Source organism: Elgaria multicarinata, chromosome 5 (genome assembly GCF_023053635.1).
Source record: "Elgaria multicarinata webbii isolate HBS135686 ecotype San Diego chromosome 5, rElgMul1.1.pri, whole genome shotgun sequence".
Taxonomy (NCBI): domain Eukaryota; kingdom Metazoa; phylum Chordata; class Lepidosauria; order Squamata; family Anguidae; genus Elgaria; species Elgaria multicarinata.
The window spans coordinates 8,138,421-8,154,534 of NC_086175.1; the positions used below are offsets into that span (position 1 = coordinate 8,138,421).

Below are 16,114 nucleotides of genomic sequence, written 5' to 3' on the forward strand. Positions count from 1 at the left end.
TTCTGTGTTTTTTCTTGTGGCGCAAGGAAGGCCAGAAGGGGCAGAAGGCGCGCAGGAGGCAGACGACGTCATGTGAGGGACCTGTGAAAAATCCGTGAGTGCCTAGTAATGAGCGTGTAATAAAACGCTCGTCGGATGGAGTCCCTAGTTCTTATAAGAGACATGAGGAGGCACCTGGCTGTCTTACTCCCAGGCTTTTCCTGCAGAACGGTGGTGGGCAGCAGTGAGGGGAGGAAGACTGAAACAGCCTTCCCTCACTTGGGCCATAGCTAGACCTAAGGTTTATCCCAGGATTGTCCTGGGGTCAAACCTGTTCATCTAAGTGCCACACAGGGCATCCAGCACTCAGACAGGGATGAACCCGGGATGATCCTGGGATAAACCTTAGGTCTAGCTACGGCCTTGGTGCTCTTTAGATGTTTGAGCCTACAACTCTAGCATTCTTAACTATTGGCCATGCTGACCGGGGCTGATAGGAACTGAAGTTCAAAACATCTGGAGGGTACCAAATTGGGGAAGGCTTGGGTAGAGGATGGGTGGCATTCCATAGCCTTGGACTGGCTTGGCCCAGCCAGTAAAGCTTGTGGCAGTAGCAATAACAGCAGCAGCAGCAGCAGCTTAGCTTTGGTGCCGGTTCATAATACCCACCCTGGCGGCAGCAGGAATAGCACCAGACTACCTACCCATTCCTGCCTGCCTTGGAGGACTTTGAGGAAAGGATGAATGGTAGCCAACAAAAGAGGAGGTAGTACTGAACAGCCCCAATGAGTAGTTTGGTCAGTCAGACAGTCTCATCAATCAGTGTGTGTGTGTGTGTGTGTGTGTGTGTGTGTGTGAGAGAGAGAGAGAGAGAGAGAGAGGCACCGTTTTGGAGGAGGAAACAACCCTTCAATGACCCTTTGAGCATAGTAAGAATGGACAACGGGTGAACAGGACTACTATATGTCTGAATCCAGCAAGCATCTTCCTTAATCTGCCTTCAGGCTTCATCCAAGTAACAGAACTTTAAAAAGAAAGAAAATTTAACCTGCTTATACAACATTAAATTTAAGGTTTCAGGAAATGAGACTTTCTTCACAATAAATAAAATAAACATAATTATACAAATTATATTTAGGTCTAATTTTTTAAATTTATCTTAAAAGTTGGCAAGTCTTGTCCTCATCTACAATAAAATATATAGAAGTATATATAATTTTAATTGGTTTTACATCTGGGGGTGTTTTCTTTTAAAGCAGTCTACATAAATTATATAGTCAAGATTTCAAAAGGACTGTGAATCACATTCACATCAAGACTCTTTAATAGTCTATTTCCATCACCCCATTTTATGAGAATTAGATAAATACATTTAAACCTGGAGGCTGCTACTGATATTAGCAATCTAACTCCCCTGTGGTCATGATTTTGTAATGTGAGCAGAACTCGGACTGGGTCCAAGAAGGCATCTTAACATAAGTAATCACAGAGGCATCAACATAATAATTTACAGATGCTAAAAGCAGGGCTGTGTTTTAAATCAGTGACCTGGAAGTGAGTTCCTCAAGGCAATACAGTGTGTGTGTGTGCTCGCTTGTGCGTGTGTTGATATAATCTATCCTGGACATTTCAGCTAAGATTTCACCCCTTTTGTTTTCTTTAGAGCTTTCTGACTCATTTTTCTTCCCTCCCAAATCCTTGAGGGACTTTCACAAAGCTCAATGTGCTATGGTAGACCACATACTGGATTTGGATTTGAAAGATGACAGTTAAAGTCTCAAAACTTTAACAGTGTATTTAATGGGGACTGTTGGGTGCATTGCTATCTTCAACATTACCCCTCCATCTATAAAGGTAGAATAGCAGTGATAACAATGCACAAGCCTGTTTTGAGAATGTATATAGATATATAATTATTTATATAATAATAAACTTTATTGCATATTAGCCGCATGGGCCATTCTCAAACAGATGAGACAATAACATATCCGCTGCGAGCTTGCCACTAGCCAGCAAAAGTGCTACAAAAAAGAGAGTTTCTAGGATAACAATCATCCAGGTTATAATTACAATGTTAACCAACATATAATATTGGGTTATTAGAGTTTAATCGCTTGAGTCAATCAATAGTTTTTGGACCTCCATCACCCGGTGTACAAACTTGGCAGTCCTAAATGATGTATAGTAGTCTGTACCAACCAAAAGTGTTTGAACTACACCTTTAGATGACATGAAATTAAACCTGGGAATTAAAGGCTCAAGGTAATGTTTCCTCAGCTCTGCATACCTTGGGCACTCAACTAGGAGATGAATCATATCCTCAGCTTTAGGGCAGCCTGCTGGGCAATCTACATTGGCGCTAGGGTGATTTTTATAGCGCGCCTTCACCTCCATCAGCTGGAGTGAATTTAACCTGCACCAAGTAAATAGCCATCTCAGCTCTTGTGGCATTCCAGAAGTTAAATATAGGGGAGCCTTTCCCGGAGCAGTAATGATACTTTTATAGAGCCCATTTGAGCGGCTCACTTCGACCGCTGCCATAGATGTCTGAATATCACAGTCATACAGCCTTCTAGAAATGTCATCCTTGGCCCCGTCAAACCCCCTCGTAAGGAGGAATGCTTGCGAGAAGCCCAATTTGGAGACAGAGTGTCTCATCCTGTCTTCCCATGAATCCTTCCCCATATCGTCATATGTGGACAGCACCAATGGTGAGGCCAACTGAAACACTATCTTTAACCAGAAGGATATTGCTGCTTTTAGAGTCAATGTATGGATTGAGTGACATGCAGTTTCCAGTTGGACAGTATCCTTAGATGTAGATCTGGGAACTCCAAGGGTCCTAGATAGAAATTTATGCTGTACTACTGCTAATGGTGTGATATCTGCATGGGCCCAAATGGGTGCTCCATACAGAATCTGAGGGAATAATGTGCTTTTAAACAGTTCTAACAGTGGTGCTGTCCATTGTCCTGCACCAGCTGCGAAGTGGAAAATAGCGTTAGCTGTTACATTGGCCGCTGAGGCTGCTGCACCCAAATGTTCAGACCAGGATCCGGAGCTTTGAAAAGTTACTCCTAAGTATTTATATTTATTCACCTGATCAAGCGGGCGACTGTCTAGCTGCCAATGATATACTTTCCTCCTTTTCCCAAAAACTAAGATTTTGGTTTTATCGTAATTAACCTGAAGGGCTTCATTCTTACAATATACGCTTAGCGCTTTCAACATCCTACGCATCCCCACTTGCGTATGTGAAAGGAGAACAGCGTCGTCTGCATACAATAGCACCGAAATGTTCCTATCCTTTAAGCGGGGTGAATAGAAGTTACGACTAGTTAGTGTAGGGACAATATTATTTAAATATAGATTGAATAAAAGGGAAGCTAGCAGACATCCCTGACGAACTCCTTTATTGGTAGGGATGGGGTCTGATAGATCACCATCTGCGGAGGATCTCACGCATAAGCTAGAGTTTTGGTGCAGAGGACGCACTTGTTTGGCTATCTGACTCCTTGTGCTGTTTATCTAACTAAATTTTAATTGTTTTAACTGTTTTATCAACCTTCAAGCTTTTAAATCGCATATTATATTTATCTTCGGCTAACGTATGTGCTTTGAAGCGGAAAGAAGGCTGTCTCAAGGTCAAATTTAGCTGACTCAATGCAAACGCCCACCGATAGAACACCGGCACCTTGAGAAACCACAGCTGCTAATCTATTAGTCCGTGTTTACATTTTGAATTTTATGCCTAGATCTCTTCTCCGCAAAAGGTCTACAATCTCTGTATGTTAAACGATTCTGCTAACTCTGTTAGTAATGAGAGGCAAGAGTAAGAGAAGGAGAGACCAACCTGAGTCCCCAACCTTTCCTTTCTCAAAGCAATTAAAAATTGACAATTTCTTGCCCGACAATCCTAGCTCCCCCTCGTTCCCCATTTTAACTACAAACCAGTTTGCAGTCTTGGCCACCTCAACGGGAGAAAATGATGAGCATCAAGGGAGAGAAAAAGAGGATTGTGAGTTGGGAATAAATGAGGAAGAGCAAGTAGCAACTGGTTCACACCCTAGAAATGTAAAGGAAACAATCATTGACGAAATGGTGTACCAGAGCTTTTTAATTGCCCAAACTCTAACTAACATTTTCGGGACTCTAAGAGATATAAATGATAAATTATCCCCCATTGCTAAAGGCGTAAAACAACTTGATGAGATACTCCAGCTTCTTAAGGATCTGCGGACCAGAACAGAGCAAGATGTAAATCTAATTCAAGAAACAAATCAAAGAAGCAAAAAAGCACAGGCCCATTAGCCTTGGGCCCCACTGACCAGATTGTTTCCTCAGAATCAAAACAACTTGAGCCCAGCAGAAGGCAGAGTAACAACAGAATCAAAAGATCTGAACCCTAGGGGAAATTTAATGCTAGTGCCAAACCAGGTGGCCTTTGAGATCTCTCCATTTCCAAATGGTGTGCCTCCAAGCTGGCAAGGGAAAACCAGGGTGGCGAATAATTTAAACGTATTGCTAAATATGAAAATTCAACCAAGGAGTATCTGTGCCCTAATTACACTCCCAGGTTCTTTTCATCTTGGGAGATGCGTAGCAACCTTTAGCTCTTCAGCACTGGCCAGAGAAATTCTTTCAGCAAATGCCCGGCTGGCCAAATTTGGAGTCCGGGTGAGAAGAGTTTTTAAAACCGCTCTACAAACACCACTGTTTAGGCAGGTGATCAGAAGGAAACTTTCCATACAGTTCTCCACAATTCAAATCAGTCAACGCAAAGTTTCAGACCAATCTACCTCAGAGATGCTCATTGACTTAACATCTCAGGTGATGGATCATCCATCTACCAATATAGGAGGTGCTGAGCAGGCCTCATTGGGAGCAGCTCCCAAGCCTCTAATCCCTTACAGCCTCTCACTTAAAGACAATGATATTCTGGGTCCCATAACCCCTATAGGCACTATCAAAACCTTTCCTAACAATAAAAACATCCAACAGATACCACAAAGTAATCAGAAAATAGTGGTAGCCGAAATCAACATTCCAGCGATTCCAGTTTCAGAACCCCAACATAAGGAAAATCCGATACAAAAAGTACACTTTTCTTGGCTCTGTACAAATGGACCCTTTGATAGAGCAGATAACACCTGATTGTCCCTCCTGACAAAATAAAGCTGGCCGAACCCCAATAAATTGTGTCTCTTGGAATATCTCAGGATGGGCCAACAAAAAAAAGATCCCACCTTCAGTAGCTACCTCAGATCCTTCGATATAATACTCCTACAAGAGACTTGGTGTGTTGGGGATATTTGCCTGAGCAATTATAAAATTTATGCAATCCCTGCAACTCCTGGTAAAGTCACAGGGCGTCCATGGGGGTGTCTAGCCTGTTGTATCTCATCAGTTCTGAACTGTGAAAGTTACCTTATTAATAAGTTACAATCTCTGGCTCTGGCCATATTTTTAAAAATCAACTTTACATCATATATCCTGGTAAATGTTTATATTCCCCCCCGGAAATCGGCCCACTATAGTGAGGACATTTGGGAGAATCTCCCTGAGTATTTACTGTCCTTGCAAATTCAGTTTCCTGAAGCTTTACTGATTTTAGCAGGTGACTTCAATGCTCGGATAGGTACGGACTGGTCCGCAATAAAACAACTAACCTACTTTATACCAGACAACTTTACATTTATAGATGACAGACATTCTAAGGATCCAACAATAAATATAATTATTTATTTATTTTATTTATTTCACTTATATACCGCTCCCATAACCAGGGCTCCCTGGGCGGTTTACAGAAATTCTAAAATTAAGATAAAAACGAGTATACAAAATTTAAAATTCTAAAACACAGAACATATACACATAAATAATGGGTAGAAAGAACCCTAACATTGTCTGGATAGGTTGCTTCCTGATCCACACTGTGAAACTATTTTAAATGACCCCAGAGACAGAACTGCCCATACTTATCAATGGGGAAATCCACAGGTTTGAATGTTACTGGGATTAGCACATATCCACAAAAAGTAGAAATAATCCAAAGTGGAGGACCCCACCCCCACAGGCCAATGAAGACTGAGCATGTTCTGTGGACAGAGATTATGGCCTGACAAATAATATTTTTTCTAAAGTATCATCTATTGAAATTTTAGGTGGAACGAAATGTGTTTGGGTAGATACTCCTCTTGACTTAGTGTTCACACTTTATGGAGAGAGACACATGAAGACAAACCAAGCAGGGACAAGGACCCTGCAAGCATAACTGCATTTCCCATAAGGCCAGTTTAGGAGTAAAATGAGAGAGAGAGAGAGAGAGAGAGAGAGAGAGAGAGAGAGAGAGAGAGAGAGAGATGACATCTTCAAGGAAGAGAAATTGAGGGGCATGAATTATAGTAATATTTTCAGGTAACGTGTAAAGAATAAAATATGGTTCTGAACTAACTATATTTAATATCTTAAGTCAAATAGACTGCTCCAATGAGATCTGGGAATAACCAAAGAATTAAGGAATAATTAGATTAGTTATTGTAATTATAATTCTGTCTCCAAATAAATGTAATACGAGAACAAAATCTACATCAAACAGATCACAAGGATTTGTACAGTGGCTTGTGTACGATAATTAGTATGTTAATCTTTTAGTTATAATTCTTATATGAATTAATTCAAATCTGTGGAATAACTTATCCCTGTGATGCTAGTGCTTTTACAATAACTGAACACATAACCAGTATCACTTCTTCCTTCATTGCCTCTTCCTAGTTTTCAAGCTTTTAGTGCCTTCAACTTCTTGTAGCCTTAAAATAATATTTCTTGTACTCTCCAAAGGATGAAAACAGAAAATTAGTAAGTTTATATGTTACAGTCTCTTCACCCAATGAAAAAAAATGCTAAACTGTAGAATTATCATCCATCTGCTGATTTTCCTTTTCTTTCCAGATTCTAATTTATAAACAATTTTCTTTTGGATTACTGTTTTATGGCATGCCATTCAAATTAGTTCTGTCCCATGGCAACATGTTGGTTATTTCCATGTGCATGTAATTTTCACCATTTTAAAATAAATATGAATAAGGTCAAAATGAGTAGCAATGCCACCTGTCATGTGCCCAGAACCCTAAAACAGCCCATGGGTTCCGAGTGGCTTGTTAATCACAGCAATAGAATCATAGAATAGTAGAGTTGGAAGGGGCCTACAAGGCCATCAAGTCCAACGCCCTGCTCAATGCAGGAATCCACCCTAAAGCATCCCTGACAGATGGTCATCCAGCTGCCTCTTGAATGCCTCTAGTGAGAGAGAGCCCACAACCTCCCTAGGTAACGGGTTCCATTGTCATACTGCTCTAACAGTCAGGAAGTTTTTCCTGATGTCCAGCTGGAATCTGGCTTCCTGTAACTTGAGCCCGTTATTCTGTGTCCTGCACTCTGGGAGGATCGAGAAGAGATCCTGGCCCTCCTCTGTGTGACAACCTTTTAAGTATTTGAAGAGTGCTATCATGTCTCCCCTCAATCTTCTCTTCTCCAGGCTAAACATGCCCAGTTCTTTCAGTCTCTCTTCATGGGGCTTTGTTTCCAGATCCCTGATCATCCTGGTTGCCCTCCTCTGAACACGCTCCAGCTTGTCTGCATCCTTCTTGAATTGTGGAGCCCAGAACTGGACGCAATACTCTAGACGAGGCCTAACCAGGGCTGAATAGAGAGGAACCAGTACCTCACGCGATTTGGAAGCTATACTTCTATTAATGCAGCCCAAAATAGCATTTGCCTTTCTTGCAGCCATATCGCACCGTTGGCTCTTCTGTTGACGAATTTGCATGACATGGTAAGCTGTGCCAGCAAGGGTAATTATGCAAATTCCATGACCATGCAAACCACATGCCCACAGACTGATTACCTGATAGGGTCTAGCTACATGTTATATTAATTGTATGGTTTGTAGCCATGTAACAATTTTTTTTATCTTAGTTATGCTCAAGGGGAAGGGGGATTTCCATTGGGGCCATAGTGTATAAGAAGGGGAGATTTCAAACACTGCAACCCATGTTTTCCTTATTTTTTTTTCTTTTTCTGTCACATTTATCTGAATTGGGGCACACTGCCCTGTGGCCACAGTAATTCCCTAACTCTTTACTCAAAGCTGGTGTTAACTGTGAAAGTAGTTACTTAGCATTTATGTAGTGCACATCTTCTCCCTGGCATTTAACACCATTTAACAACGCTAAGTTTGTTTTTTAACAGACCCCAGAACTGTTGTTTTTAAATGGATACTGGTGTGTGTGTGTGTGTGTGTGTGTGTGTGTGTGTGTGTGTGTATATATTCTGTTCAGGAACGAATTATTTTACTCTGTTGTTGTTTCTATAAAAAGATTAAAGAGAAATTATTTAGTTTAGAAATTAATGCAGTGCTTCAGGGCCACAGAGGACAGAGACACCATTGAGGCTTTTGCAAAATTCTTTTTGAATGCTATGAGAATAAGGTCACTCCAGAATTGATTCTGAAGCATACTTTTCAAATCTGTATGTAATTTTGCCCGACTCTCTTGTATGTGTAAAGTCTGGCCGGTGACTGTAATAAAAGTTGATGATTATTCTTGGTGTAATTACAAATAGTTTCTGGAAACTTTGTTTTAATTAATCAGAATATATTGTTAAATCAGTACAAATGTTTATCTCCAAAGAGATGATGCACCCTCTAGTGGAAAAATAAATTATGTGAACATACCTTAAGGCGTACAGAACTAATGGGAAATAAATTGTACTGAGGGCCAAACTACCCAAGAGGAGATTCATGGAATTAGCAGCTGCATAATGGCTTTAAACAAATAGAAGGTGGTGACCTGGATTGGGATCATGGGGTGGGGGAACTTTTAAAGCGCCCTACTTTTGCCAGGGTCTTAATACATTAATACAGATCAGGTAGCCTGTGCCTGCTATTTACTTTTTTAAAAAAGCCATTCATGATTTCACACAATTGTGAACTGTGTGAATGGCACTTTGTCTTGTTTGGCACTAAGGCCGCAGCTAGACCTAAAGTTTATCCTGGGATCATCCAGGGTTCACCCCTGCCTGAGCACTGGATCCCCTGTGTGTCACCTAGATGAACAGGTTTGACCCCTGGACGATCCAGGGATAAACCTTAGGTCTAGCTATGGCCTAAGTGAATACAACTACAGGATGAATTTTGATGGACAAGTGCCACAGAATGCAGACTGATACTTTTCTGTATGAACTATGTTCTGGCCTTTTACAGTATACTTATTTATTAAATTATTATGCTGCCTTTCCACCAAAAATGAGTCTCAAAGCAACTAGTAACACTAAAATATAGATTAGAAATAAAATCTGAATTAAACATTACATAAAACCAAATCAATTTAAAACGCAATAAACAAACAGCAACCGACCTATTAAAAACCCCTTCAGCAGCAGACCAGTTTACATGCCAAAGGACTGCCTGAATAAAAATGTATTTTCCTGCTGCCTGAAGGACAATAAAGAGGGAACCAAGCTGTCTCCCACATCTCCGCCAAATGTACCTGAGGGGCTGAAAGAAGGGTCTCACCTGAAGATCTTAAAACCCAGGCAAGCTTATATGGAAGAAGGTGGTCTTTCAAATGCTAGGTCAGTAACCTGTTACATTCTTTTGCCAGTTTTTAAAAGGGAAAACTAGTTAAATAGAAGGGCAGAAAGGGTCTGTCCCATTGTGAAACAGAATGCTATTTTTGTTCCTGTGAGAAGTATATAATTTCTGCGACAACAGTGATGCTAGCAGTTAAAAAAGAAGTTAGACCTCCTATCATTGCTTTCCATCATGTTTCTTTCATCTCTTATCTTAATCATCCTAATATAGCTCTTAGAGATAAGATGTTCATTTATTTTAAAACATACTCTTTAACGTTTGCTCTTGTGGAAGAGCGAGGGACGTTATGGTGGGATGGGGGCTAAGCTATGAGCTGAATTTCCTTCAAATTGCCCTCCCCCCTCCCCAACCAATCTGGACAACCCTGGTTATTGAGAGTGGAGGGGTTTACTTTCATTGTCCTTTCTGCTACTACTACTATTATTACTATTATTGTTATATTTATATACTGCCCCATAGCTGAAGCTCTCTGGGCAGTTTACAAAAGTTTCTGTGGTCCACATGGGGGTGGGGTGGGGGAGACAAAAGGCATATGTTGCTTTCACTGCTGCCCATCTTTTGTTTACAGAAACTTATTGTTCTACTCAGTCAGCTCAAATGTGTCACAAAACAGAAAACAACAACAACAGAGAACCCCAAAACAGACAAGTAAAAATGAAAAAAAAGAGAGGCTAAACTAGAAAAAATATATTTGAGTCCAACATTTTTTTGTCCCTAATGGTCCTTTGTCAGAGAATTTAAGAAAGAAAGAAAAATTAATTTGACTATGCTGACTTTTTAACCTCCCATGTTGCTTGTTTTTTCTTTTTCTTTTTTCTCAAATCTGCCACAATCAGCGAAGAAGGTAAACCTGTTTCTGGACTGCACAACCTCAGAAAGCAAGTGGAGTCTCACAATCAAGGGTGGCTCCAAAGTATCCCACCGTTTTCGTGGTTCTGAGAAGGGATGGCAGCATGAGTATGGCAGAGGTGATAGTCAAATGAGGGCTTTCATAGCCTGCCCACTATGAAACATTACCCAATGCCAGGTGGAACCAGAGACAACTTGGAGACCTAGAGACTCGCTGGTGAATTCTTCCTATGGCATCCTTATTTACCAACTCTGGGCATTCAATTATAACATACTTTGCTTAAATGCTTTTCTGTATCTACAGTATGTCAATGTCTGCATTCTTTCTTTTTGAACATATTAGAATTTAAATATGTATTTATAATTTTAAAAGTTACATATCCAACACTGTCCAAATTCCCTCAGGTAGCAGCAACAGCAATTTCCCTGCTTGCAAACAGCTAGGCTGCAAATGCGGTCAAAAGCATCTACTTGAGCATGAGGCCTCTGAACATTTCAGACATCGCTCAACTTTAATTAAGGTAACTTCAGGTGCAAATTGATATACAGATTTCTAATAAATCTGACTGAAACTGATTTTAAGCTGCTACTGCAAAACTACTTTCATCATAATATTTTAATAGAAAGATTACAAAGATTACAAAGCTTTAGCCATGTAGGAATGGAAATAATATACATTAAAACACAAAACTAGACCAATGTGTACAAAATAATTTATTACAGCATTACATCCGTTGGCATTATTTTACAGTGAGTTTTCATTCAACTATTGATCCTTATCTGATGACAAAGGAGACTGTCTCAATGATAACCATTTCTCTTGATAAAACTTCCCTTCTTGAATTTTGCATAGGGCCTAAGTAATATTACTTAAATATTTACATTAACCATAAAATGAAAACAATCTGGTTCCATTATTTTTCAGAAAATGAATTTTCTGTACAAGCCACAGTGTATTTTAAGTTTTGACAGCAGTTTATATAAAGTCATCATTAATAGCCATTTATGTCCTGAAGTAAGATGTTTAAGACAGTTGAATTAAAATGTTGAAATGTTGTATGTATAAAGCATTCAGGTTAATGCATCGAAATATAAAGGAAAAATAATAATTGTGATTTGTAGTTAGACTAGTTGTGCTCACTTTAATTTTTTTTAAAAGTACGTCTTAAATGCTAATTGCCTTATAGCTCATAAAGCAACAACAATTCAATAAATGTGGAATTAAAGTTCACTTCTTGCAAGTTTTAAAGGAGCTCAGCATCATAATACAATTATCTTTACTGGACTATATTCGCTGTCACTTCTCCTCCGCCCCTGCCACCTTTTAAAAAGTGGAATGATGTTTCAAAATGGGTACACTGTAAAGAAACAAGTATCTAAACAGTTACTGTGGGTGTTCATTGGTTTTAAAGTGTTTAATAAACTGTTCAAACTGACAGTTATGGGGAAAAGTAGGTTATAGCTTTCAAAATAATATACCAATTTAAAAACGCAAACAAGCCCTCCAAATTAATCAGCACTGTTTCCATACAATTTGAATTGACAGAAAATTACCACCGCCGCCGTTGCCGCTGCCACTTATTAGGATTTGTGCTTTGAAAGAAAAGGGGGGGAAAAGAGCTGAAAAGAATTGACAAGTCATAAAGCATTATATTCATCTTAGTTTGCCAACTTTTTTTCATCTGATATGTTTAAGAAATGACTGTATTTATTTGTATATGTAACAACATTTTTGTGAATGGTCAATCTAGAGTCCATGATTTAGGATAAAAAGATTCATAACTGTACAAGTATAAACATGGCCAGTATTACTCAGAGATAAGTGTTTACATAAATATTGGCAGCTTTTGTTGAGGGAAAATGAGCTTATAGCCCAGTACATTTCATTCAATTGCCTCTGCTTGAAATCTGAATTGTTCCAATGCAGATTTGCAGAAGAAACTTCTGCAGATTCTGCAGAAGAAACCCTGATCTGTATGCAACCAGTCTGGAAGAGATAAAAAGATCTATCGTACTTTAAATTTCATTGGACAGCACATCATGATTAATGGTTGTATGATTCAGTGATGCAAAGCAACCATCATCTTCATTTGTGGGAGTCATAAAGGCAGATGCTAAAGGAAACAGTTTGTTGCAGGTTATCCGATACTCATCGCTCTGGGTGTGGCATGTTCCAAAGCTGCCATCAAGTAAGGATTCCAAAACTGTTGTTAAGGTCTGAAGATATACACAAGAAAATAATTTCAGTGAGGATTATTCCATGGAAGAAACGCCCTGCCCCACCAATTTCTGTTTCTGTAGGACAATTTTTTTCTTATAGAAAGCCACCAAGACCTTCTGAAATTCTCAGTCCAATGCACATGTTTAAAAGGTGTTATTACTCATGATTGCATTATAATAATGAATTACCTTCACATTTTTGTCTCTCATAGTTTCATCTAGTCTAGTAGCAATAGTAATAGCTTTCTCTTGTCTTGAACTGTCCAGGAAATACATCATCTTGGCACCTGTAAGAGAAGAAAGAAATTTTTGTGAACCGCCCAGAGAGCTTCGGCTATTGGGCGGTATAAAAATGTAATAAATAAATAAATAAATAAATAAGAAAGAGGCATACTTATAAATGATAAATTTGCTTCTGTTTTCACTAACACTAAGGCATGCATGGTGCACAATTTAATTTAATAATAAAAGATAAACTTGAAACAATAGTAAGGTGACGTGGATACCAAATCAGCACATTACATTAAGAATCTGAAGATATTTTAACTTCTCTGTTGTGCAATGTACAGGTAAGCCAATTTCCCAGATGTCACTATACTTAAACCAAGATGATAGCACGAGGTTTAGAGACTTTCACTATAGGAAAAAGGACATTCCTCCTGCCATCATTATTCATTGAACTTGGAGAAGTCTAAATTGAAGGTGAACCATGGTGAAAATTAAACATTGAATATGAATAGAAAATGAAGTTCAATTCTATGGTTATCTGATTAAAGTGATAATCTAGATTGACTTCCTTCTAACTTAAATGAAGCCCACGATTCCCTATTTTACAATAAGCAAAACTATAATGAATCTAGAAAGTTTTATGATTTGAGCTAAGAATGTGCAGATTCCCAAATGTGCTACTGCACAGAATCGACTAACGAAGTGCAACACAAATGGAAAAGAAATAGAGGGAAAAGATTACATGGGGAAGCAACTTTAAACTGTGGCTTGTTCCAATTTGGCAACCAGTTTCCCAGTTTGGATAAAATCGACCCTGTTCAGATGACAAGTTAAGCCATGGAGGTTAAGCATTTAGAGCTAAACATTATGGCTTACTGTTTCATGTGAACCATTCCTAACCATGGTGGCTACATAACCATGGTTAAAACATGCTCATTAACCATTTGCTGCAAAAGGGTTAGCAGCCTAACCATGGCTTAGCGTGTTGTCTGAACAGGCCCATCGTAAACTATGGCTAGAGAATTTGTGGTTTAATTGTAGCTTGTGTGAAGGGAGAAGAACAGAGTCTGCGTTCACAGGCAAGAAGTTCCTTTATATCTTGGCCTGTTAAGCTGAGATATGATTGTCTGAACTGGGACGCTGTCTTCAGTCCTTGCTTAGGAACTTCCTCAGAGGCATCTGGTTATTTACTGTAAGAAGCAGAGTGCTAGAGTAGCTGGGCCTTTCGTCTAATTTAGTAGGGCTCTTCTGTTCTTCTGTACAAAAGGCTTCTGAGTAGCCTACAATAAAATGTAGGCTACTCAGAATATCATACTTCATGAATATATCAGTACAAACCAACCTGATAGCAGATGCTGTATGGAGGTAGAATTGCGTTTGAGAAATTCTTCATTAAAACTTTCCAAATCTTTACTTATAAAAATCTTCTGCATTTCTTGGGTGAGGACTTTGTTCACAATTTCTGGCAAATTACTATGATCGGTCACTAAAAATATGAAAAGTACATTACTACATTGGTGCAGGCGTTTGACAAAACTCCACTGTCCTGAGAGTCCTGAACACAATTTTATAGTAAGCAATCTGCTAATTTATTTTATACTTACCACACTTGGAGAATTTAATCAAACATTCATGGAGCCATGGGTTATTACCATCGATCGCAAAAGCTCTTTTAACCGACTGCAACATTAACAGAAACTTTCCTGCATCAACAACAAAAAATACTAATTTGTATAATTTCATTTAAAACTTTGAATGTTTTGATTGTATTGCTATGTCTTAACAGTGTTCTCCCCCACTTCATACTTCCCATGCTTGCATACTCTCTCTTTTACTCATGAGGCACAAGCATGTCATGCAGATCTATATTATTATTTATATAGCACCACCCATCTACATGGAACTTCAAAAGAACGAAGGGCCAGGCCCCTGCCTTCAGGGTTTATAGTCTGGAAACAGGCACAAGGGAGACAACAGAGGAAGGTAAGGACAATGGAGGCAGAATGTCTATGTACTCCAGTTGCTGGGGAGCACAAGTGGTGTTGCGCTCATGTCCTGCTTGTGGGTTTCCCTGTGGGCAGCTGGTTGGCCATTGTGTGAACAAAATGCTGGGCTAGATGGACCCTAGGTCTGATCCAGCATGACTCTTCTTAAGGCATTATTATTATTATTATTATTTATATATATAGCACCATCAATGTACATGGTGCACAGTTACAAGTAGGGTTTGTAGACAAGGGGTTGTGCCAAAGACTTCACAAAAAGGGTAACTGCTTGAATAAAGTATGAGAGGTGATTTTCTGAGAGGTATTTCTAGGGATAAGGGGCAGCAAAGAAGAAAGGCTATTGTTGTTTGAGAGAGTAGCAGACTGCTGTCTGTCTGGGTGTGGTGGAGCAGGACAAGTGAAGGTAACAGCAGAGATATGTTGGGATATGAAAGTGGAGAAATGGAGAGGGGGGTTGAAGATAAGGTTGAGAAGCTCGTAAAGAACCTTGGATCAGAAAGCCAGTGTAGGGTTTTAAGGATGGGCATCACTTTGCCGGAGAAACAAGAAAGCTGGATAATTTTAGCAGCAGAGTGCTCAATAAATGCGAGGGAAGCACGGTGAGGAAATGGAAGACCAAAGAAGATAGCAGTATTCAAGCCCAAAGATGTTGTAAAGGGAAAAGGACATAATTTGGTGATGGAAGGACTGAAGGGGGCTGGGGAGACACAAAAAGGAAAGAGAGGAATCACGAAGAGAAAATCAATACTTTGTGCTTGTTCCAACAGGACTATATAAATTAGATTAGATTATGGTTATAACTATTTATTGGATGGCAAGAAAGAACTTTTAACAAGGAAAAACGAATTTGTACAGCAAATTAAGCTCATTTCACTGCCACCAATCACAATATTCCAAATTACACCTAAAATATATTTTACTAAACTGATCAGTATTTTCTGCTAGACTTATATTATATAAATATTCATTATAATGTAATATTATGAAAAAGTAGATATGTAATTATTACAAAATCATCCAATTGTTATATTTTACAACTGTGTATACTTTACCTTTTCTAAAATATATTTCAAATGCTAACAGATGCGTGTCTATGTTATCTGCCACAAGATTCTTAAGTGGTATAAGAAACTTAATAGCTTCCTCTAATGGATTATCAACCTGTTTCAACAAAAGAAAT

The 16,114-nt window shown here is 39.1% G+C and overlaps 1 protein-coding gene across 2 annotated transcripts in view; it reads right to left on the reverse strand.

Moving 5' to 3' along the window:
- NAA16 (N-alpha-acetyltransferase 16, NatA auxiliary subunit) overlaps window positions 1-16,114 on the reverse strand; it is a 439,249-nt gene that overhangs the window by 374,997 nt on the left and 48,138 nt on the right. The window contains exons 16-20 of one of the 2 annotated variants that reach the window (XR_010025449.1): window positions 15,987-16,095; window positions 14,533-14,631; window positions 14,271-14,414; window positions 12,890-12,987; window positions 12,431-12,697 (exon numbers count right to left, since the gene is read on the reverse strand). Coding sequence is in view for 1 of the 2 variants with exons in the window: in XM_063125970.1 (XP_062982040.1) it covers window positions 12,497-12,697; window positions 12,890-12,987; window positions 14,271-14,414; window positions 14,533-14,631; window positions 15,987-16,095 (651 nt within the window). In the remaining variant the exon portion in view is untranslated. Of the gene's footprint in view, window positions 1-11,163; window positions 12,698-12,889; window positions 12,988-14,270; window positions 14,415-14,532; window positions 14,632-15,986; window positions 16,096-16,114 lie in introns of those variants that run through there. The other variant, XM_063125970.1, reaches the window with a different exon arrangement.